Below are 24741 nucleotides of genomic sequence, written 5' to 3'. Positions count from 1 at the left end.
AGTATCATTGTAAAAATAAATGACATTTTATGCAACAAAATTGCCCTGAACAACACAAACTTATAAAGGACGTGATCCAGCAAGGGTTAAAATTCAAGTCTTCGCTGCAGTAATGTGCAGAATACACAGTGACTCCAACTACTATGCTGGGGAGAGTGATTTAAGTGAATTTAAGCTGGCCATTTGTCCAATAAATGACTATGACTCAGACCTCTGCACTAATATTGTTTTTGAGAAAAGCTAAAAAAGCATTCAACACATCTGCTAGTCAAGCAAAGGAAGTCCCCACAAATGTTGCTTTGAAGCAATTCTTTCCCTGGGCCAAGAAAGGGCTATTGCCAATAAATTCTAAAGGAATCTCCATGCAGCCATCCTTTTTCAAGGAGGGTTGTTGCAAGAAAGTAATACAGAAGTAAGAGGGGGTGAATCCTAATATTGTCAACTCCAAGTATTAAAAAATTGACTCTTTCCCTCTGCCCCCCAATTCATGAAATTAATTTAAAAAGTGAGATTTTTAAATTAATATATTTTGAATTCTTTTTATTTTTTTCTTGTCTTTTGAGCCCATTGGGTGCAGATTTTCAAGTTTTTCGAGGGTTAGAAAGTTACTTCTTTTTTTGAAAGTAGTAAACTGAGATTTCTTCTTCTTCAAGCCCTAGGCTCTAGTGCCATAATACATATGCTAATACAACCAACAAGGTTTTAAGAAAATCATCCTCTACCAGGAGAGTCAGCACTGATGTCCTTCAAGTATGTGAGCAGCAAGTCACAGGGCTCCAGCCAGGGGTGAAAGTAACATTGAGCACTTACTGGTATGGCGGCCTAGCTCTGGGCCTCCAGAGGAAGGGGCGGAGCCTCAGGCAGAAGGGCTGGGGGTCAGCATCCCCCAGCTAGCCCATCCGTGCTGCTTGGTCCACACCACCTGAGGCTCTGGCTGTTGCTGCTGCTGCTGCTGCTGCGGTAGCAATGGCAGTGGCTGGGAGCCCAAGGCCTTTTAAATCACCGCCCCTGGGGCAACTGTCCCTTCCCCGCCCCCCCTCAGTGGCCGGGGCCATAAGAGGCAACATTAATGCACTGCCGCAGCAGCGGTTTTAAGCAGGGTCCTTTGCCGCAATAGCACTTTTAACATTGGCTGCATACAGACTGGTACCAGCGGCCACTTTTTACCGGTACATCATACCGGCCTGTATCGGCCCACTTTCATTGCTGACTCCAGTGGGAACAAAGCTGGGAACAACACTTGTGGGGGAAATTTCACACAATGATCAGTGAGATGTTTCAATCAAGGATAAAATATTTGCAGTAAAATCCGTCAGCCTGAGGGGAGTACATGAATTAAAACATGGCAAGTGATGTAACAGCGGGGAGGAGGCCTCCTTCCTCCACAATATTAACGCTGTGCAAGGCCTGCTGCACTCACTGAGTTGAGCCTTAGCCCTATTCAACTAACTGGCACCTCTCCCCTCCCCCACTGACTGCAACGGGAACAGGATTAGCGCAGGGAGAAACAGGAGTCCTCCAAGAAGACCATAGAAGGGAGGAAGTGGCGGCCTGACAAGCCATCGCGCGAGGGCCCGCTCTGGCCCGGCAGATGCGGGGCGGAAGCGGTGAAGCCGGCGGGGTTGCCCGGAGAAGGGCAGGCGGCGGCCGCAGCGACAGGTGCTGCCCGCGGTGGGTGGATGGGTCAATGGTTGTGGGGCCGGGGAGGATGCTGCGGCTGCTGGCGGGGCTGCTGGCGGCGGCCCTGGCGGCGCTGCTCCTGGACTGGTACGGCCAAGCGGGGCCTCAGCGTCTGAGCCGGCGCCGCTCCTTCGCTCGGGAGCCGGTCCCCGGGGCAGAGGCCACCAACCTCTTCTGGGTGGTGCAGGTGAGTGGGGGCGGGGCAGGATCCCGGCCTCCGTGTTCAGAGGCGGTGGCTGCAGCAGGCCGCGCTACCCTCTCGGTGGCCGCTGGTGCCAGGCTTGTAGGGCGGGGCAGCCTGCGCGTTACCATGGCGATGACTTGGGGCGGGGAAGCGTGGCCGTCTGGCCTGGCTTGGCGGCTGCCTACTGGCTGCAGAGGGGTTCCGCTGAAATAGAGCAGCGTGACGCGGCGGTGGGGTGGCATAGCAATGTGGCAGTGACTGGTGTGACTTCGGGGGATGTCATAGCCACGGTGATGCACAGCCTTGAGAGCTAAGGACTGGACGTGTCTGGCTGAAATATATTTCATGTTCAAAGTCTCTCAAAATGTCTATCTGTTGTGACCGGCTCTCGTGGTGATTCTGCCCTGAAGTTGTGTGGTGATGGCCTGACTATATCAGGGTGAAATGGCAGTGGTGTGGGGTGTGATGTTCCATTTGCATGTCACTCCTGTTGTACTGGGGGAATGGTGTATCGAAATGTCATCATGGCGCAACGTGCTGAAGTTTTGCAGGCCCTGGAAGTGTTATACTCTTGCAAGTCCAGGTTCCTGGATGCAAGATCTCTTAGCAGCCTTGAGGCGCTATCAAAAATATCAGCATAGGTGCCAGCCCTGTGTTGGGGTGAGCAAAGTGTGGCTTGTGGCCTCCTGTTACGTGTGGAGGTGTGATGTGTGGGTTATTCCTCTAGATCAGTGCTTCCCAAACTTGGGACGCTGCTTGTGTAGGGAAAGTCCCTGGCGGGCCGGGCCAGTTTGTTTACCTGCCCCATCCGCAGGTCTGGCCGATCGCTGCTCCCAGTGTCTGTGGTTCACTGCTCCAGGCCAATAGGAGCTGCTGGAAGCGGCTGCCAGTACATCCCTCGGCCCGCACTGCTTCCAGCAGCTCCCATTAGCCTGGAGCAGCGAACTGCAGCCAGTGGGAGCCGCAATCGGCTGGACCTGCGGATGCAGCAGGTAAACAAACCAGCCCTACACAAGTGGCATCCCAAGTTTGGGAAACACTGCTCTAGATAAATGATGAGAGTGTCTGCTTGCTGTTCCTATTTATGCAAGTTTTTGCAGCTCTCAAGCTCTTGACAAGTTGACAGTGTTGATCTTCCTTAGGCTAAGTTCTGGCATCTTTCCCCTAGTAAACTGGAAAATACTTTTCTTTTCCCAATCTCTCTCACAATTAACTGTAAGTCATGGGGCTTGACCAGTTTACCAGACTGGCTGGAGGATTACATCGCTTTGTTTGAAGTAGATATGAAAGATGAGGGAGCTCATCCAGTTAAGTCAGGGGTTAATACCCTAGTGATACATCCAGAGTCCTGCCCTCAATGGTGGTGCTGTTCTGGGAATTATATAACAGGGGAAGTGGTTAAATTCCTTTCTAGCTTCAAAAAATATTATTAGTTATTACTTCTAAATATAATTAAAAGTTAGAACACTTTTTATTTCATATTGATTTTTATATAAAACTTCCTAAAAATACCAAATTTAAGATTTTAATGTAAAACTCATTGATAGCATCTGAACTGGGTTGTCATATCTGAAATCTTTCCTTGGTCTTCATTTTTTCTCAAGTCTCTGTTGTCCAGTGCACATCTATAAGTTTGTATAAATGTTTAGATCATAGAATCATTGACTTTAAGGTCAGAAGGGACTATTATGATCGTCTAGATCCATCAGCACTTAGTGTTTTAATGTGCACCAATTTTTTATGTACTTAAAATAAATTCAGCTGAGATGTTCTGTATTGCTGCTGTTTAGTTATACTCTTTGGTAATTATTTTTTCTTTGACTAATTTGTAATGATTCATCCACCTTTCATGTCTATTAATAGATTACTGTGGTTTTGTAATAGCTCCTATTTATTGTTGATGTGTGTTTTTGTTTTTGAGCTATATGCTACATTTGACACTTCACTTTTATTCTGGTAAGTTTAGGGAAAAAATCTGCCCCTGCATATGCTCAACAATGTACTAACTTCAGCTGGAACTCCTTGTGCATAATCAAGAGTGTTATTTTGTCCTCCTATTCTTCCTCCCACTCCTCTTCAATAGGTTTTCCCATATTTTAAGTTATTTTAAGTTACTTTTCTTCAACTCATGTAGGGCTTGTCATCATCGTAGAGTTATCTCAAGTTATAAATCAAGTGCTGCCACAACTCAAGTTCCATCCACATATGAAAAACCTTAAGTCAATGTGTAGTGGTGCTTTTACCTCTGGTGGGCCAGTCACTTTGAGTTATCAGCTACAGCTCAAGTTAACACAACTTGTCAGCTGCTAACATGGTCAGTCTATTCAGTAGTCACTCTGTAGCTAACCCAGAAGTTCCCAAACTTTTTGCCTTTGTGACCCCATTTTGAGACTTATTGTTTCCTGTTACCTCATACAGGAACAAAACAACATAGTTGATGAGGAATCCAAGGAATTTACACATTAAGTACATTAATTAATATGCTGTAATGCAGGAGTCTCAAACTAAAATAACTACAAGGGTCACATGAGGAGTAGTACATTGGCCCAAGGGCCGCATTTACTGACACCTCCCCTGTGCCGCCATCGGCTCCGCCCCCACTCCACCCCTTCTCTGAGGCCCCACCCCTGCCCCACCTCTTCCCGCCCCTTCCCACCCGATTGTGAGGCTTTGAGGCATGTGCGATGTGGTCAGGACCGGCGCTAGGGGTTTGAGCGCCCTAGGCGGATGGCAATTTCGCCGCCCTGCGTGCTGGTCCCGCGGCTCCACCGGAACTGCTGCAGTGGTGCCTGCGGAGGGTCCGGTGCTCCGTGGCTCTGGTGGAGCTGCCGCAGTTGTGCCTGCAGGAGTTCACCAGAGCCGCGTGAGCAGCCGACCGTCCGCAGGCATGACAGCAGCAGCTCCTCCGCCGGAGCCGCGGAGCACCGGACCCTCCGCAGGTACCACTGCGGCAGCTCCACCGGAGCCGCCTGCCGCCCCCTCCGGCAAAACGGCGCCCACCATTTATTCTGGCGCCCTAGGCGATTGCCTAGGCTGCCTAAGAGGTAGCGCTGGCCCTGGATGTGGTAACTCACCTCAAAGGATGCCTTTGAGCTTGGTCAGAGGCTGACACGGCTCTCTAGAATTGTGATTGTTGATATGAAAAGTTCTTTTCAGCACTGGAAAAATGACCTTTGGTTTTCCAGTGTGTTCCTTCTGAAGGGGTTCATAGTGTGACTCAGGTTTATTAGGCTTCATGCTTTTGCTAGATAACATGGTGTGATATTGCAGGCACTTTGGCGTTTCTTCGTTCTTAACCAAAACACTGGTGAAGCAATACTCAGAGAAAGCCTTGTTGTATTTGGAAACACGTTTCTTTGCACTAGACTCACTGCCAGAGGTTGAAGCAGATACTCTGTGTAAAAATGAGTCCATTGTGCCTCTTTTCACAAATGAGCAAGAGGAATTCATTGTTATGCAAATGAGGCCAGGACTTAGGAACAGCCTGCATTGTGATACTAGGGCAGCACAAAGACAGTGATTTAGGCGGGGGGTGTCGATGTAAGATACGCAACTTCATCTACGGGAATACCGTAGCTGAAGTCGACGTATCTTATTTCGACCTACCTCCCATCCTCATGGCATGGGATTGACGGCCGCGGCTCCCCGTTGACTCTGCTGCCGCCGCTCACTCTGGTGGAGTTCCGGAGTCGACGGGAGTGCGTTCAGAGATAGATATATCGCGTCTAGATGAGACATGATATATTAATCCCCGATAAATCGATCGCTACCCGCTGATACAGCGGGTAGTCTGGACATACCCTTAGAATGATTCTTTATCGAGTGCCAACAGGGTATTCAGCATGGCATAAAAGAAGATATAGGCTCCACCTTAAGAAGCTTACAAGCCACTGCAGAGTCCCATTTCAGAAAAGGCTATCACAGACTCCTGACAGTTCCAGCAGAGAAGATGCTCTGTTGATAAGGCTGCTGCCCACAGATAAGGATCTTCTGTATTGAAGTCCCTACATAGCTACACAGTGCAAGTGTCCAAGTTGGTGTTTGCATAGCCAGCATGTCCAGACCTGCTCCACAAATGTCGCCCCATGAGGCCGCCATTTTGATCTACAAAATAGTGGCCTCTGCACAATGTGACCTTGCACACATCATACATGTGAGGTAACACCATGAAGGGGCCACAGTTCTGTAGAGAAAAATGGTAGCCACTTGGCATTAGCAATTGTGGAGAAAGTCTGGCCAGGTTCAGGGGCAGATGGCATTGTCTCGCAGGCAACTCTAGCCTGTTGGACCCATGATCCCATCTGCTGATGGCATGACCTCATTTGGGGTCATGACCCATAGTTTGGGAACTGCTGAGCTAACCTCTTGAGTCCCTTCCGGCCCTTTGTTTGTTTCTATGAGTGTTATTTTGCAGCTTGGCTGCTCTCACTCAAGCTAGGCTAATTAAAGAGGTGTTAACTTCAGTGTAGGTAATTTGAGTTATCTCTGCAGAGAGAGTTTTGTCTTTAATTTCGGTAATATTGAAATGTTCCTGACTTTCAAATATGTCTTTACTAAATCTGTAATCTTGTCGACCATGTATAAATCTTTAACAGCTGCTTTATCATTAACCCGCTTTGGTTAATTTCCAACGGCTAAATCCAAAATAACTTCTGATCTTGGGGGAAATGTGCTTCTGGCTCCCTGGTGATTCCACAAGGCTAATTCCAGGTCAGTGTCTAGATATAAATCCACACAATCAGTATTCTGACCTTTTTTACAGCCCTTCCTTTATCTGCATGAACAGTTCCTGCTTTGCTTTCTCTTGTTATCCTGCAGTTCTGTAAATGTTTCCTGTGACGTCTTTCATTTCTGTATTAGTTGTGCACTAGTCTAAACTGTCACGTTATAGATATTTTGCATATATGATTTGTTTTTCCCCCAGATGGAATCACCTCCCTTGTCCACATGATCACTCCTCCAGTTCAGCTGTTGTTTTGGCACATGTTGAGATTTATTTCCTCCTCCCATCCCTGCCATCTTCTGTGATTCTCATGGGGTCCTGAGGATCTCCATAACTTTCAAATCTTTCCACTTCAACTCCACATTACAGTCAACATTCTTTTAGCTAAGGAGGACTGAAATTGATTCTTTCCAGTGTCTGATCATGTCACTGCTGTGTAAGAAAAACACTCCTTTCTGTGCAGCGCTCCCAGGCCCTGTTATATGTTCATGATTATTTTCAAGGAGATAGCAGGGAGGGTTCTTGTTTGCATTCCAGGGGACAGTACGATGTATAAATTGAGTAGGGAAAACTACATTTTTTTTCTTACCATAGATCAGTAATGCAATGTGTGATAAGCGTGAGGAACACATGGACAAAATGTCAACGTTACATCAGCATATTTTTAACAAATAAAATATTACCTACCTTTAATTTTTCACCAAATAAGTGACTAAACAGCGAGTCTTCATTTTACTAATATCAGTTATGTCTCACATGCGATGACAACAGGACTAGATGGAGAGAGAAGTTTGAATTAAACTCTTATTTTGCAGTATGACTTTTTTGGATCCCTGATTTAAAGGAAAACTGCAACTTATTTTCAGTAGTGTTATCACTTTATTTAGGTGTAAAAATGAGCAAATTGTAGAATCAGTAGAACTTCACTACTTTGCATACCAAAGATGACAGTTTTGCCGCACTTCTCAGTGAAGGTGTAATTGAGCTGTTGTAGTGAGGTTTCATGTTACTAAGACCTCATTATTTTCACAAAATATTTATTAGTATTTAGCATCAAACATAACATGTCAAATAGTGAATATGGTATACTTATGATGCATTACCTTTGCTTTTTTGTTGTGCTATCTCTTTACTCTCTAGTTCATTAATTTGCGACCAGCATAACTATCATTAGTACAAATTAGTGAGGTTCATAATATTTTGAAATAGCTATGAAATATAACAATTATTATTTGTTTAATATACATTTACTTGTCTTGGGGTCTGGCTCTGATATAGAGAGAACTCCCATAGAGGTTGGTGGGAGATTTTCTTGTACAAGTACTGCAGAATCAGGTTCCAAGACATAAGAATTCTTATCATTGCAGTCTTCCTTCAAATGGCTGAAAAGTAGAGAGGAAGCTATGACTATTTATTTTTTATTATTTTGCACCTCAGCTGTTTTTTAGATTAGCTATACGTGTTTGTGTGAGTTTGGTTCTTATAAAAATGAACTAATAACTTTAAATTAGAGCCTGGTTTATTGTTGGCAAGTACCGTGCAATCTTCTACACAAGGCACTTCAGTCCTAACCTGCCTTATTTACAAATGTCCATGAAGAGCTATGAAATGGACAATCTAATTTTCATTTGTGAGGTATTCAGGATTTGAACACAGGTCTCCTGAGCTGAAAGACTAATGTATAGTAATCCATTATATCTAGCTTAAAGAAATGTGATTGAAAGTCTTTGCTGACAAAGTAAACCATAATTCAAACAAATTTGTTCTGTCTGGTCTTTTTTCAATCCTATCTAACCTAATAATTTTCAAATGTGGAATTATTCGAATGTCTTGGTTCAAAAGAAAAGCTACCTTCAAAATATATAAAAGGTCTAGTAATCCTTTTTGGGTAGCCCTCACATTGATGAAGGCATTTCTAATTGATCCAGTACACTTTTTGTTTAGTTTTAATAACCATCTGTCATTCTTGAGATAAGACTTGTCACTTGATCTCTGCATGGGTGATTTTTAGAAATCTTTGAGCAAAGCTATTGGAAAATTATTTGAGTCCTGGTCTGAAACTACTAATTTATTCTCAAGTCCTGTTTAGTTTTAGATGGCTCTTGCTTGGCAAAACATTTAGAGTTGTTTCTGGCAGTGATCTTTCCCTAAATATATTTTTTTGGTCTCTTCTTCTGTGATACAATATCTTTATCCAATATATTCTTTCTGTAGGTATCAGACATTCACATCAGTAGGTTTCGGGATCCCAAACGAGTTCCTGACTTTGAAAAGTTCTGTTCTGAAACAATTGATATAATTCAACCAGTGCTTGTTTTAGTGACAGGTAAGCAATTCAGAAATTATATTTCTTCCTATTGCCCCTTCCTTGGTAATACATTCAGACAAGAAAAATGTCTAGCTCAGGGGTCGGCAACCTTTCAGAAGTGGTATCTTCAATTATTCACTCTAATGTAAGGTTTCGCGCGCCAGTAAAACATTTTAATGTTTTTAGAAGATCTCTTTCTATAAGTCTATAATATATAACTAAACTATGGTTGTATGTAAAGTAAATAAGGTTTTTTTAATGTTTAAGAAGCTTCATTTAAAATTAAATTAAAATGCAGTGCCCCCCCGAACCGATGGCCAGGACCCAAGCAACGTGAGTGCCATTGAAAATCAGCTCACGTGCCACTTTTGGCACCCCAGTGCCATAGGTTGCCTACCCCTGGTCTAGCTTCTCAAAGTAAAATGTCAAAGCTTAAGGCATCTTAATTAATGAAAATCAAATTGCAGCTGAAAAAACAGTTGTTAGTCCAAGAAAAGATACTTTCCTATTCCCAGCAGAATTTGTATTGTTTTAATTTATTCTACAGGTGCAAGCAGAAGGTTAATAGTGAATTTTTAGTGCTCATCACCACTGACTGTGACTAGGTAGTGCATACATCGGGTGCATTCTGAAGTTTTCCTTACAGTTCTGCCAATGCACATCAGTCCTGGGTCTTAGTACAGATCCTATCAACTCATTTCATACACAGACTAAAAAACAAGCACAGATTTGGTGGTAGAGCTCAGTATGTGTATATTCTGAGGGTAAAAAGAAGAACCCCTATTCAGTTATATAACCTTTTTGTAATTGTGAGAACTCATTTTTACTTATTTGCATTGCTCATGTTCTTTTGACCATATGTCATATCAGGACTAATAAAAGAGACATAAGCTGTTTATTTAACTGTTCTGCCACAATTATCAATAAGGATCAGTATTTATTAAATGATCTGAGGAGACTTTGCAGTAACAGCTGTATGAAAGACTCCAGAATCTAAGTGCTAGCAGGGTCACTAGACAGAGTTTGTACTGTAAATGAATATCTCATTTGTTGTACAAAATTGCTTCCCAGATAGCTTTTTGCGTAAATTATAGCAGTTCAGAAACATTTTAATCTATTTTTAGAGATAGTTAAACAATGTGCATCATTTAAGTAAAGGAAGAAGGGTTTAAAATACAGACTCCTACGGAAAGTAAAATGAAAATGTGAACAAAGGGGCCAGTGGGGACACCTCATATTTTAATTGGTACTGAAACAGGCGATGGCTGATCTTCTATACTAGGAAATATAGCAGTTAACTTTGTGACAAGATGTTTTCATTATTTCTTATTGAGGATTCTGCCTTAGTGTTTTCAAAATGTAATGCTTTCTTGTAAAATCTTTCTCGCTTATAGGCAAGAATGTGGCATTAAAGAGTGCTGCCATGACATGTTAAACACAAGTTTGAATGTAACTGATAGCCAAGTCAGGGCACCTATTGTGTAAGAGGGCTTTACCTTATAGTAATAAATCTAGTACCAAATGGCAGTAAGCACTAGAATGTGTTCACAGAAGGCCTGTCATTGTGTTGAGCGTAAGGCATGTACGCTGCATGCTTGCATTATATAGCTCTTCTGTGTGATTTATGAAGAATGTAGCATGTGGTTCAGTCTTGGCCTTGTGCACTTACAGGTGATTTGACAGATGCCAAAACAAAAGATAAACTGGGCTCTGAGCAGATTGAGGTAGAGTGGCAGACTTACCAGTTGATCCTGAAGAGATCGAGAGTCATGGAGAAAACCAAGTGGATAGACATCAAAGGGAATCATGGTAAGAGAGAGCCAAGAAACTAATAGTTTAATGAAGGACCCAAATAATCCCAGGAAAATAAGAAACCTAGTCTAGTCAAATGAAAGTTGTAGTCAGCCTTCCATTTTAAGATGCTAATATTCATTAAGATACTGGTATATGTTATGACCTCCTAAGATAGGGTTGCCAACTGAGGGCCCAATTCACTGAAGTCAGTGGAAGTGTTTTTTGTCTATAGGGATTGTAGGATTGGGCCTTTAGAGAACAAGGAGAAAGGCTTTCCCTTGCTTCTTGCTGCTGTCTGGCTAATAACTGAGTAAAATGTTTAAAGGAACTCATTTAAACAAACAATCACATAGATAGGTCTAGCTCCTGACACACAGAAGGGATTTCTGAAGGAGTTCCTGAAACACTTCTGCAGTTTTCACAAATAACACCTTTTTGACCAATTAAAAAACTGAACTACCTTAGTTTCTCTACCTCCACTTGTAAAACATTTTAGCTTATGACTACTTTTTTCTCTTTGAGCTTAAACCCAAATGAGAAGTCAAATTATTTCCAATGTTAAATTAACTGCAGCAATAATGGCAGCAAACAAATAAATAAACAAAAAGGTTCAGCTTTCAAATACGGACAGGCTTTCTGATCAGTTTACAAATTTCATTGCACCAGGGATTTTTGTTTGTAAATGTTTCCTTTAGGTTTCTTATTGTGAGACTAAAACTGTTTTACAACATTGAACCTCAGAAAAACAAATTATACAGAAGTGAATCTTCTGTCAGATTATTACCAGAGTGTCTCTTTACCTGCTCCCAGTATGTGAGTCAGTGCTAAGTGAGAGAGAATGAATTCTGCCTTTCCTCTCGTATCTACTTGGTTATGCAGCTTCACAATTTCATTAGTTTCTACTTTAGCTCCTTCCCTTGTTCCCGCGTGATAGTATTCCTATGTCGTTAATGAATTTAGAGATGAAACCTGATGTACCTTTCCTCTTCAATGAAAAGGTATTGGTTATATCCCTGAACACTACAATGTGGAGTCTCAACAACTCATCACTCTCCTGACAATAAATTCCTTGTGAAGGGAAATTCAGAAACATACTGATCACCGATAAAGGACTGTACTGAGACTGCATGCCGCATTCTTCTCATTATTCCACACTCTTCACACCCTGAAGGCCCCTCATCATTGTGAATTCCCTTCACTGTGAGGGGCTGGACATGTATCTCTCAGATCACTTTCAGTGCCTTTTCTTTAGTTGTCAAGAACATTGCTAAAGATTAATCTGAGATCACCCAGATTAATTTTCATTGGTAACAAATGTTCCTTCTAATTTATTTTCTGTGTAAGGAATGAGTGTAAGTGCAAATTAAATACTTAGGAACACATGCTCTTTCCCCCTCCATGTTCACATTTGTTTGTTTATTCACTCTCACTTATTCTTGTTCAATCTCTCCTATTCCTACCCACCCTCCTAAATTCCATTATGTTCACTACTCTCTCCTTTTATCACTATTTTCCTCTCATTTGCTCATTTTCCCATCCGTTATCTTTTTCCTCGTTGACATTCTCCCTCATCTTATCTGTGTCCTCTTTTTCCCTTCTCCTCCCAAAATCAACTGTTGACCAACCATTTCTTAAAGTTTTTTTTCCTTATAACTAGTTTTTTTCAGCATAAACTGCCTTGTGCCCATGCACACAAGTTATTTTTTCAGTTTTTCTGGCTTTTTATTCCACTTTAATTAATCCACTTAGGAAGTGACATAACTTCATATCAGAATGAGTTACTTCAGTATAGAAATCAATCCTAGAACTGTGCGAGAAGAAGATTCGGCAAGACAGCCAAGATCTCTTTGTACGCCCAACCTGAGCGAGAGACCCAGGCACAGACTGGACCTGAGATGGCTCCTGAGACCCAGGCATTAAGCACCCAGTGTGCAATGGCTCTCACAGAGAGAGCACTATCAGTTGCTGAATGCCTGGCAAACCTTCAAGGGAAGTGAAAGAGTACAAGGGAGGAAACAGTTGCTGACCTTGTGACAGCATCCCAGCAGAGCGCCAAAAAGACAGAAGATTAGAGAGAATTTTTCATGTTCCAGAATAAAAACGGGAGAGAGGAGGACAGGGATTAGTCAAGGGAATATACAGAGAAAGGGACCATCAAGGAAAAGATGTTGGACATGATCACAGAAGCAGACCAACCTACTGGAAAACAATGTGTTGCTTGAATCATGCCCAATACTCCAGCCTAGCCACGGCCTGTAGTCTTTTGAGAACACAGGTATTGGGAACAGTTACAAGGGACAGGCCCTTCCCATGCCACTTCATTCCGTAAGAGAAGGAAAACAGCTTCAAACCCATTTACACATTTTTATGACTCTTTCTGCATAAAAATGTTTGAACTCAGCATTTGGAGCATGTGTGCCCTATTTCCAATGGTTTTAACTTTGTTCTGTGTTTGTTTAAATCAATAAGGACTTTTTATTTACAACTCTACTTTCATTGAGGTACAACTCCCATTTAATAACATCAGTTCCTAAATAATATCACACAAAGAGTATTAATTTTCTTTGGTTACATTACATTTTCCTCTGCTACACCCTGATCTCAAAGTAGGAGTACAATGCTTCTTTAACCAATTGGGGCATTTTGCAGAGGCACCATCACAGGATGATAAAATTCTACAAGTCTCTTTACTCCTGCTTTGATGAGGCTCTTTCCCTTGCTCTCATAGATGTTGTGCAAAACACAGCAAGCAACTATAACATGAAGCATATATTTCTCAGAAGGATCCAGCCTTGTCATACGACACCAACACCTTACCTTCATTCTTCCAAATGTGCACTCTGTTGTCGTTCTGCAGCTGCTCAGGAATTTCTTTCTCCTATTCAGGTGTCCAGTAAAAGGCTTCATAACTTCAGAAAGCTGTGTTTCCCAGAATGACAGGAGATCACAACACCGTTAATATCTATGATGGTCTTTGGAGCAAAAATCCCGTTTTTTTTTTCATTGCATAAAGTGGAAATAAGTTCTAAAGACTATAGACCTTTTCAGACCATCCCACATGAGTTGTATAGCAGCACTAATAGCCCCAATCATGCAAATCCATAAACCTCATGGTCATTGCCTCTGTGCATAGATGTGGGGTTACCGACACCCTCTCAATATCAGCACAAACTTACATGACAGCAAACCTGAAAATTGATCTACCAATATCAAACTGGTTAGCTACTGATCTGTAGCAATTGGGGTGGTAGGCTACTAGGTGCTGTTAGACATGCATTCTCTATGCTGATGAAAATTCTGATGTTGGTGTTCCACCACTGCAGCTCTGTGGTGAGCTATACACAAATCTCTAAGAAAGTAGTCTTCTGCACCCTGAACTTCTGCCACCACTGCAGGTCATCCTAGTTCTGCATTACTATCTTGTCCTGCAAGTTGGTGATAGTTGGCCAAGCTCAAAAGTGGTGCTCCACTGTGTGAAGCTGCTCCAGGAGCAGTTACTTCTACTTTTATCTTTTTCCGGTAGCAATATCCATATGGCATCATGGTAGCTATACTTGTGTCTGTCTTCCAGCTTATATAGCTATATGACTGCCAGTGCATTTAGAGCTCCCACTGGCAAAAAGGGAGATACCTCAGTCTAGAAAGCTTCTTTCTGTGGCAGGCACTGCAGCTGTGCATGCATGTGTCTTAGGTCTTGTTTGCAGCAAACTGTGGTATAAATCTAGCGTGTTGCAGACTGTGTCCATTTGGACCTTGTTGCCATAGCTTTGTGTGCTTGCCCATCATACTTGTGTGCTTTGCCATGTACCTAGAGTGTATTGACCTACCAGGCTTTGTAAAGGGAATAGATTAAAGCACATTGGGAAACTTTTAGCATGTGGCAGCAGGTTCCACACAGACACTTAGTGCATGGCAGATTAGTGCTGGTTAGATTTACATACCAGATTGTCATTAACTAAGTGTTTGCGTAGACAAGCCTTTAGAGAGAAATTTGCTGTGACCTAACCAAGTCTCCAGAGGTTAAAAGCTAGCACACTAGTCTATCACCCAGACAGGTGCTTTGAGCTTGTCAGAGGTATGCTCTATATCTCCAGATGCATAGATACAAAGAGTTAAGAAGAAGGCTGCTGAATCCAGATGATTTCACATGGCAAGCAACAATACTTCATGAATTTTAATGGGAATAGAGAGAAGTTACAGACAATACAATATGCCAAAGCCTGCTGAGACTGCTGTCCAACAGTGAGCAATAGAAGACTTGGAGCAATAGTTGGCTTCATCTGAATGGTCTCTTTTCTTTCTCTTTTACTGCAGATTCATTCAACATTCCACACTTGGACAGCATCCAAAATTACTACAGGTACTTTTTTTTTTTAATACCTCACTGAGTCCATAAATCCAAGAGCAAAGTGAATTGTGTTGCAGACAGGGAATAGTCTGTTTTTAGCTCACCTCTGCCAAATACACATCATGACTGATTTTTTTTGCCAGCATAGGGCTCTGTTTGGTTTTGGTGTCCCAATATTCCCCTATTATCCACTAACATTTGAATGGGGTGCTACAAGAAGGCAGAGTATCTTTTGCTCACCCTTTTAATCTCTCCGTCCTGTATGTTTTGTAGCTGTGCCTGTTAACAATTCTTGCCCTAACTAGGAAGTCCTCAGAACATCGTGTGTTCATTCTCCCCCAGAGCACTTGAGTGACCAACCTGTGTGCCATTGGCATTTTAGAAGGATTCTCTTATCATCCTTTTCATTTTCTGGTGTTCCCTTCTGCAGCCCCAAGAATATTTACATCTGCACAAAAGGAGGGACCCTACCCGAGCTGGTTCATCAGCTCTGAGGGAGTTACGAAAATGAATATAGACATAGGTGAGAAAAAGAGATAACTCTCAGGAATAAATTGGAGATTCAAATATAAAGATTTTAGTGGAATGGTTCAGGAAATGTATAAATAGCAGATGAAAGTCAGAAGAAAATCATTCTCCATTAGTAAGTAGGACTACAACAATGCATTGGTAGGCTAAAGATGTGAAAAATACATAAGTGCTTAAACTCTAATTCTGTCAGCCTCCTAGGTAGAGTCTTCAGTGTTGCATTAGCCTGGGGTCTTATCTGGCTGTTGCTTCCAGGTCCTTCCTGTCTCTACACGTAGGGTGACCAGATGTCCCGATTTTATAGAGACAGTCCTGATATTTGGGACTTTTTATTATATAGGCTCCTATTACCCCCCACCTCCTGTCCTGATTTTTCACATTTGTTATCAGGTCACCCTACCTACACATCAACCTGTCACCTGAATTTAGTGATGCTTTCAACTGGGCTAGCTGAAACAGCTGGAGGATGTAGGTTAGAACACAGATTCTAATTTCATTTGGTCTGGAAACCCACCTTCTTGGCAGGGAGAGCACAGGCTAAATCACTAGAGTGTAGATAGCCCTCTAGTGCCTTCCCACAATTCCTTCCATGTGCCAGAAGGACAGATGAGTTTTTCCCACAATTCAGTGGGAAAGAATCAGAGCAGCTGAGCTTACTGTAGCGCAAAAACATGGGATATGTCCTCACAAGTGTTAGCGAAACACATAGGGGATGCAGCACCATTGAGACCTGGTAGCTTTGGTATGGCTTTGCAGTCTTGCTCCTTGCCTCTAGGGTAAGCCAGCTGCTCAGAACTGGGAGCAGATCATGCGGGCTACCTCTGCTGTAAAGACATATCCTTGCTGAAGGAGATTGGAAAAGCACAGAGGAGGAGAGATGAGGTTGAATTCTGCTCTTTAAATTTGAGCTGATTTGTTTTTATGGAATTGTTTTGGCACTGGATAAATTCCTTAAGTAACTGCATTTTGTCCACTTAACAGCAGATTGATATTCCCATATATGTTTTAAGCATATATGTCTCTGACCTCACCTGCTTTACACCAAGACTATATTTGGCCCATACACTGTAAACTCCTTTGGATATATCATTATAAAATTATGTAAAGGTACCATTCCAGATGGTCAGTTTCTGAACACTCCAGTGTTGGAGGTGGAGTGGGAGAAGGAAATGTTTTTCATCCTTAAATATAAATTACATTAGTTTTAGTAAATTTTTATAACTATGTTTAGTTATCTTGCTGCTTGCGGCAGGTCCTGAAGATGAGACTCTGGTTGCCTCCTGTATTGGACTGAAAAACTGCACTGAAATCCTTAAATACTGTTAAGCATCAGTAAAAAGCAGGCTGTTATATAGGAGGATAAGACTCATTCATCTGGTGTCCAAATGAAATAATATTAGGATTAAGGGGTGGGGAGGAAGGGAGAAGAAGAAGATGGCAGAGTAGAAGGAAGGATTATGGAGGCATTTTCCTCAAATTAAACAGGACTAGGCAATGATTCAGAACAATAATTCTTTTGTCTGGGTCAAAGGGAGACCCCCATCCCCTGTCTCTGTACGCTTCCAGGAAAACATTGTTCTTTGTTGCACACCTTTATAGTACTGTAGCTTGCAGGATGTTAAAAACAAAAAAGGTGGGGGAGTATGTGCTTTCTCAGCATTACATGCCTCTGTTAACTGTTCAATATTAAAATTGTAAAAGGCAGCAATTGTACTTAGAATTGAAAGGTTTAGCAAAATGATATGATTTTATTTTTAACTCAAGAATGGCAGTGCCTATTATTTCTCTGCCCCATGAACAAAGGGGGTAAAACTCAAATCTGTTCAACATACTTTAAGTGGGAGTAAAAACAGAGCCTGCTTAGGGCGGTGATATCAAACTCCAGATTTTTCTTATTGCAATTCGTGAGGTGCTGTGTTAAGGCAGTCCTAAACCGTACATTTGGTAAAATAGTCTTATGTAGTATTAAAAGATGATCATTCCAATTGCAGTGTTGATACATGCTCAGTAAACTTATTTTTAAGGTATTGTTTTTTTCTTCTCTTCAACCCTAGATTTCTGGCCTTTTACAATTATTCTAATTGGTGGAGGTTACAAATTCCATTTTCTGGGTGCATTAATTGAACAGAACAAATTATATTCCATATTTAAATTGATGGACATTTTAGCCAGTACATACTGTGGGACTTAGAAAATACCAGAATTAAAAACAAAAAACTCAGCTAATCCTAGAATTTTACACAATTATAATTTAGATGTCCTAAAAAATTTATCAACTTTCATTTGCGCATCTTAATAAATGTCATTGGCTGGAAGATTGACTTCTTGTCCTAATGTAGCAAAGGACTAAAGTCTCTTTCAAGAAAATGATACTTTCATCAATCTTTATTTAGAACTCAGCAATGTCTAGTGTTAAGGACACCTGTATACCAGAAAGAAACATTTATTCTATACCTCTTTCTTTTTTTAAAAACTAGTATAATGCCTTGAACAGGAACATTTATTTCCATCTCTCCCTATTTTTAAAAACCTCTTTTCAGAATAAATTAATTCCAACACTTGTATTAAGTAATGTGAAAAGGAAAGCCAATTTGTTTGTTCCTTCTGCTTCCCGTAGGGTCTGGAAAGGTGTTTTTTTTGTTTGGTTGATTGTTGGCTTTTTTTTAAAAATCTGCTTGTATTTTACATAAGAAATTCAAGTCTTGTTTTTCCTGTGACTCTGTGGGTGACTGGAGAACTGGTAGGATTATGACAGCACAACAACCAGGAAAGTTAAACTTGAGTGATAGGAGGAGTTATTATTATTCATTGTTTAAAAGTTTTTGTGTGGTGTGCTGTTTTTTGTTTTGTTTTGGGAGTGTTTAGAAAACACTTAACAATTCAATACCCAATCCTTTCAGCTAATGGCTTAAATTTTTTTATAGTCCATATTAAAATCATCTAGGAAAGAACTCTAGTAACATAGGGAAGACAAGATTTGACATTCCTGATATTTCTAAGGAAGTAAGCAAAAAAAAAAAATTTCCCCAAAAAGTCCTTTCAGGCCTTCTCTGTATACCAAAAATAAACACAGGATACAAGCCCAACTTGTTTCCTCTGCAGGTCTCCTTTAATTAGAGTTGCAAGTGGCTCTGCTACACTGTCATTCAGATGATTTGCCTGGTGTTGTCCTGCATTTGTTCCTGTCCTTTATCTGTAAAGAGCACCATTTTGTACAGGGAAAACATCTACTCTGACCCTTCTTTTAACCATTTGAATGCTAACCTGGTTTTAACTCTAGTATGTGGTACATGGGTCAGAATGTTTGTCCTTTTTGAAGTACAGATCTTCCAATGCCGTTAGATTTTTAGAATGGACTTCACCTCAATAGGAAGATGGAATTTAATGGGAAATCTTACATTTGTTCTATATCTTTTCCCTTTTGCCACTGCTCCAAACTTTTCTGACTGCAATATTTCCATCTTGTTTTGGCAGGAAGTACTCTGCCTGGCATAAGGATGGCTCTTTCCATTACGTGCATAGGACGCCTTTTGGAAACTATTCCTTCATCTGTGTGGATGCCACCCTCAGCCCAGGCCCCAAGAGACCATACAATTTCTTTGGGATTCTAAACATGGTACTGTAGAAGAATTTGCATTCCAGTTCACTAGCTGCTGGTACTTCCTGTAATATATGGTTTGGTATTTGTTTGTTGTTTTTTTAAAGAGAGAAATGTCTCAAACTCTAATGAGAATGACAAAGTGGATGAGGTAATATCTTTTAAAGGAACCACTTCTGTTGATGAAAGAAACAAGCTAAGTTTTTGAGCTACATGGAACTCTTCCTCTGTGTACTTTGAAAACTTGTCTTTCATCAACAGAAGTGGTCCTACAAAAGATGTTACCTCACCTACCTTTCTCTCTCATATCCTGGGACCAACAGAGCTATAACACTTCAAGCTCTACCATTCATCTAAAAGATAGTCTTTGTATGTTAATATTGTTTTGTCTTTTCCTTAAGAAAATTAATGTTTCTTACATCATACTCTAAAAGTAGGAGACAAATTTTTTTTTCTCTTTTTTGCAAGGAATAATTTGTCATTCCAATACCAAAACATAGATTGAAAGGCTTTTTTTTTTTTTTTTTTTTAAAGGACACTGTCAAGAACTTCCTATGTTTTTTGTTTTTGTTGCACATCAATGTTGGTATCAGCCCCTTTGAAGCTTTAAAATAAAAAATGCTTTCCTTCCCAGTTCTGTCTTTTTTGATTTGTTAAACATGTTCCTTGTGTGTTTGTTTCTCTTTTGTTTATGTTCTTATTTGTGCACGAACATCATCAATTATTTTGAGAAGATGTGGTACTGCAGTCCATGAAGCTTATGTGAAAGATGATTTGTATCCTAAGTATAGAGGTTTGGACCATTTGAATGAGATGTAAAACTGAGGTCCTGTTCTCTTGTGATCATTAAAGATGCTATTGCAATATTTGAAAAAGTAGAAATATTAATCCCAATGTTTAGGTCAAATTCCAATTCAAATAGTTGCATTTTGCTTCCCTGAATTCCCTCTCTAGTTTCTGATGGATATGATATTCTTTTTGATTTATTCTCCTAAAATGTTGTTTAGTGTAGCTATTTTCTGTTAAACAGATGTCATCTTCTGCCCCTGAGATGACTGCATTCAGTGATGAGTAAAATTTTCCCTAACTTTTACCTACCTCAAATGAGTGTTGAGGCTAAGGGCTCATCTGCACATGCAAGTTATTCTGGAATAATTTTGGGTCTAAATTTAAAGCCAAAAAGTTATTCCAAAATAGTGGACACACTATTCAGTTATTCTGGAATTACTCCATGTACACCTCTACTCTGATATAATGCCACCGGTATAACACGAACTCAGATATAACGTGGTAAAGCAGCGCTCCGGGCGGGGGGGTCCGCGTGCTCTGGCAAATCAAATCAAGTTCGATATAACGTGGTTTCATCTATAACACGGTAAGATTTTTTTGGCTCCCGAGGACAGCGTTGTATCAAGGTAGAGGTGTGTAGACAAGCCCTAAGTAAGTTAATGTTTGTAAAGCTCTTGGAGATAGTTGTAGGAAAGGTGCTATAGCAGTGCAAAATACAGTAGTATTGTTCTTATTGTTTGTTCTAATTTATGCTGGATGCAGTAGCTTTGCAGGCAGAATTCAAGATGAGACTGTTGATTTCTGAGTCTGATCTCTTTGTCTTGACTGCAGTGAATTAAGCACGCTTTTACTTTATGAGCAAGAAACTGAGAGTAAGAAGGGTGTCATTTGCAAACATTTGCACAAAACTGTTGGATTGAGAAAAAATAGGTAGTTCAGGATCAGTGAATATCTGTTGCTATGTTTTTGATTAAAGCCACAGGTTTTAAAGATGTATCTATGATTTTATCGGTGACTTGATTGTACATCTGGGATTTTTAACAAGGATGCAAAAAATACACAAATCCTTCAAAGCAAATGAAATATTAGTTGTAGCTACTAAAGCATTGTTATGCTTACCTAATTTGACGTCCAGAATTCATCCCATTATGTATGATGATAACTCAGATTCTCTCCTCTCCACTCATGTGTTGCAACATTTACCTTCAGGTGAGAAGGCAGAAAAATATGTTGTCTGTCCTCCTGGACTTTGAAAGGGCACTTGCAAAGGTGGAAAATCAATGGGCTTGTGTCCTGTTTTGTTTTTTCTGACTATTTTACGTGAGAAATTGAGGTGTTATCAATCCTGGAAGTCTCTCTGAACTCTGATAATTGGGTAAATTGTGAAATTTTATCATAAGAGTCAAGAGATTGAAAGCTGAACAACTAAGGGAAGGGAATTTTAGTCACTGTTTAAAATTTGTTTAATATTTTAACTCCAATGTCAAACATTTTGGAGAAAGAATGTCTTTGTTAAAGATTCAGCACCTATGTCTCTTCAATTAAGGCATTAGAGCTGACAGTGCATATTCTCTGAGCCCTTTCATCCCTATAGTAGGTCCCTGGCAGTACCAAAGATGACCAGACTTGATACTTCTAAGGTAAAAAATAAACCGATTTAAAAAATGAAACAAAACCCAAAGCTTCTATGTTATTTTGTTAGGTTCTTATACCACACTCATCACCATCATATTTGAGCACTTTCCAGTAGTGCGTTAAGCGGTGTGACTAGCAGCTGTCATGTGTTTGTTCTCTCCCCAATAGAGAGTTGGGTGGCTTTTTAATAAATATGTGTTGTGATGTATTTATCTTAGAGAAGGCACTTGGAGAGGTGAGTGATGAGGTTAGTGATGGTCCTTAGTTCCTGGAGAAGTTCATTCCACACTTTCACACCTGCTTCCAACACACTTCCCCACACAACAAGCTTTACTTTTGTTGAAGAGAGTTCAACTGTGCCAGAAGAGTGTAATTGTCAACCACTGTTTTCATTCTGGAGCTTTAGGCAAACTTTTAAATATCCTGGGCCTGAGCCATGGAGCACCTTGAAGATAATATTCACACATACAGAATGGGAGGAGACTGTCTAGGAAGGAGTATGGCAGAAAGAGATCTAGGGGTCATAGTGGACCACAAGCTTAATATGAGTCAACAGTGTGATACTGTTGCAAAAAAAGCAAATGTGATTCTGGGATGCATTAACAGGTGTGCTGTAAACAAGACACGAGAAGTCATTCTTCCGCTTTACTCTGCGCTGGTTAGGCCTCAACTGGAGTATTGTGTCCAGTTCTGGGCACCGCATTTCAAGAAAGATGTGGAGAAACTGGAGAGGGTCCAGAGAAGAGCAACAAGAATGATTAAAGGTCTTGAGAACATGACCTATGAAGGAAGGCTGAAGGAACTGGGTTTGTTTAGTTTGGAAAAGAGAAGACTGAGAGGGGACATGATAGCAGTTTTCAGGTATCTAAAAGGGTGTCATCAGGAGGAGGGAGAAAACTTGTTCACCTTAGCCTCCAATGATAGAACAAGAAGCAATGGGCTCAAACTGCAGCAAGGGAGTTTTAGGTTGGACATTAGGAAAAAGTTCCTAACTGTCAGGGTAGTTAAACACTGGAATAGATTGCCTAGGGAAGTTGTGGAATCTCCATCTCTGGAGATATTTAAGAGTAGGTTAGATAAATGTTTATTAGGGATGGTCTAGACAGTATTTGGTCCTGCCATGAGGGCAGGGGACTGGACTCGATGACCTCTCGAGGTCCCTTCCAGTCCTAGAGTCTATGAGTCTATAAGGAGCAAGACTTTTAACTTGATTCAAAATTCTATGGGAAGCTAGAGTATGGAATGGAGAATGGGTTTGATGTGATTGTGGTAGCTTGTGTTACTGAGCAGATGCACTGCAGCGTTTTATACTAGTTGGAGTTTCCCAAATGTTGAAGGTTTTGTGCCTAGGCATATAACGTTATTGCTGAGAGGTGTCAAAGATATGAATAAATAAAGCCAGATCTCCATCTGTTGGGATGGAGCAGTCTCATAGCCAATTGGAGATGATAGAAGGCATTACTTATGGATGCTGCTGTGTGAGAGCTTTAGCATCTGTGAGGAATCGAAGTGTAGTCCTAAGCTATGGAATGAATTGGCCGGTTGTGGGTGTGTACTTTCAACCAACAGAAGCTACACTGCAGCTACAACTCTCCAAAATGCTTCCCTTTACCCATTAGCATCACTTCTGTCTTTTGGATTCAGCCAGCTTCTCTTCATCCATGAGCTGATCTCATTTAAATTATGGGCCATCTTGATGCTAGCAGTGTGGTCACGTGTAGAGAATAGGTAGAGCTGTGTGTCATCTACATACTGCTGACACTAGGGTCTGTTCACCTAATGGCTATGTGCAGATGTTGAAAAGGACTGGAGAGAGAATTGATCCTTATGAGACTCTACCAGTGAGGGTTCTAATGGTGGAAGTGTAGTTTATCTTCACTGCTTTTGGGGTGTCTCTCCAGCAGAGTGGATAAAAATCAATTTATCGGATTTTTATTTAAATCAGATTTTTTCGGTAAAATGCTTTTTGAGGAAAAAAACTATTTAAAGATAGGTTTAATTAAGATACATTATAGCTCAAAGATATCTCATCATGGAATAGGGATTATAAATTCTAATTCTATAGTATGAGACAATATATTCACGTAATATTTAAGAAAAGTTTTGTAAATGAGTTTCAATAGTTCATGGATTAGGGTCCCAATCTTACGGGGGTTCCAGGGACTTCTGTATAGATTATTTAGGTTAATCTTTCTGTCTACGCAATGGGACTCAGTGTTCAATCTAGAACAGGGGTCAGCAACCTTTCAGAAGCGGTGTGCCGAGTCTTCATTTATTCACTCTAATTTAAGGTTTTGCATGCCAGTAATACATTTTAATGTTTTTGAAGGCCTCTTTCTATAAGTCTATAATACATAACTAAACTATTGTTGTATGTAAAGTAAATAAGGTTTTAAAAATGTTTAAGACACTTCATTTAAAATTAAATTAAAATGCAGAGCCCCTGGACTGGTGGCTAGGACCTGAACAGTGTGAGTGCCACTGAAAATCAGCTCAAGTGCTGCCTTGGGCGCGCGTGCCATAGGTTGCCTACCCCTGGTCTAGAAGATACCATCGGAGATGCTTAGTTTTGCAGTTCTCAAACTGTGGATTTGTGTCTCCAGAGATAACATGCTTGTTAACAGCAAAAATGTTTTTAAATAAATAAATAATATATAGAGGTGAGAAATAACAGACCTCAACCCTATTGTCCGTCTGCACATTTGTGTACACGGAGTCAATCTCTTACATCTCTCTAAAAGAACAAAGTTTCAAAAAGTTTAATGAATAGAAGATTGTTGGGGGCAGAATAGATCTGGACAAGGAGAAGAAGTCTGGAGATAAATGTGAGAAGGGAGGGACAGGCAGTAGAAACAAAAGTGAAACTGTTTGAGCAGCATATTCCAGAAGTGTTGAGGTCTTTCTGAGTGTAGCCTTCATGGATTTGAGATCTACCACACCATACTCTCACTAGAAGAGAATACCTATAACGGCAGCAGGCCGTAAAAGAGACCCAGTTTGAAAATATTTTAATGAAGTTCCTCTGCTTGTGAAGAATATGTATTAAGGTTATAGCAACCAACAAGAATGCACTTTTATGTAGATATCCATTATTAAATCAAGTCTTCCTGACTAGTGCTTTAAATCATGATTTAAATCAAATGCACCCTGCTCT

The 24741-nt window shown here is 40.8% G+C and overlaps 1 protein-coding gene across 9 annotated transcripts in view; it reads left to right on the top strand.

Moving 5' to 3' along the window:
• The first annotated feature begins 1483 nt into the window (after positions 1-1483).
• Positions 1484-24741, top strand: part of TMEM62 (transmembrane protein 62) — a 49711-nt gene continuing 26453 nt past the window's right edge. For 4 of the 9 annotated variants that reach the window (XR_007774740.1, XR_007774741.1, XM_050956040.1 and 1 more), the window contains exons 1-5: positions 1484-1867; positions 8802-8913; positions 10567-10704; positions 15004-15049; positions 19040-19181. Coding sequence is in view for 6 of the 9 variants with exons in the window: in XM_050956040.1 (XP_050811997.1) it covers positions 1592-1867; positions 8802-8913; positions 10567-10704; positions 15004-15049; positions 19040-19181 (714 nt within the window). In the remaining 3 variants the exon portion in view is untranslated. The other 5 variants (XM_050956044.1, XM_050956042.1, XM_050956041.1 and 2 more) reach the window with 5 other exon arrangements.

The sequence above is a fragment of the Gopherus flavomarginatus genome, chromosome 5 (assembly GCF_025201925.1).
Source record: "Gopherus flavomarginatus isolate rGopFla2 chromosome 5, rGopFla2.mat.asm, whole genome shotgun sequence".
Taxonomy (NCBI): Eukaryota; Metazoa; Chordata; order Testudines; family Testudinidae; genus Gopherus; species Gopherus flavomarginatus.
Note: the sequence above shows the minus strand (reverse complement) of the source record. Positions and strands in the feature narration are given on the sequence as shown.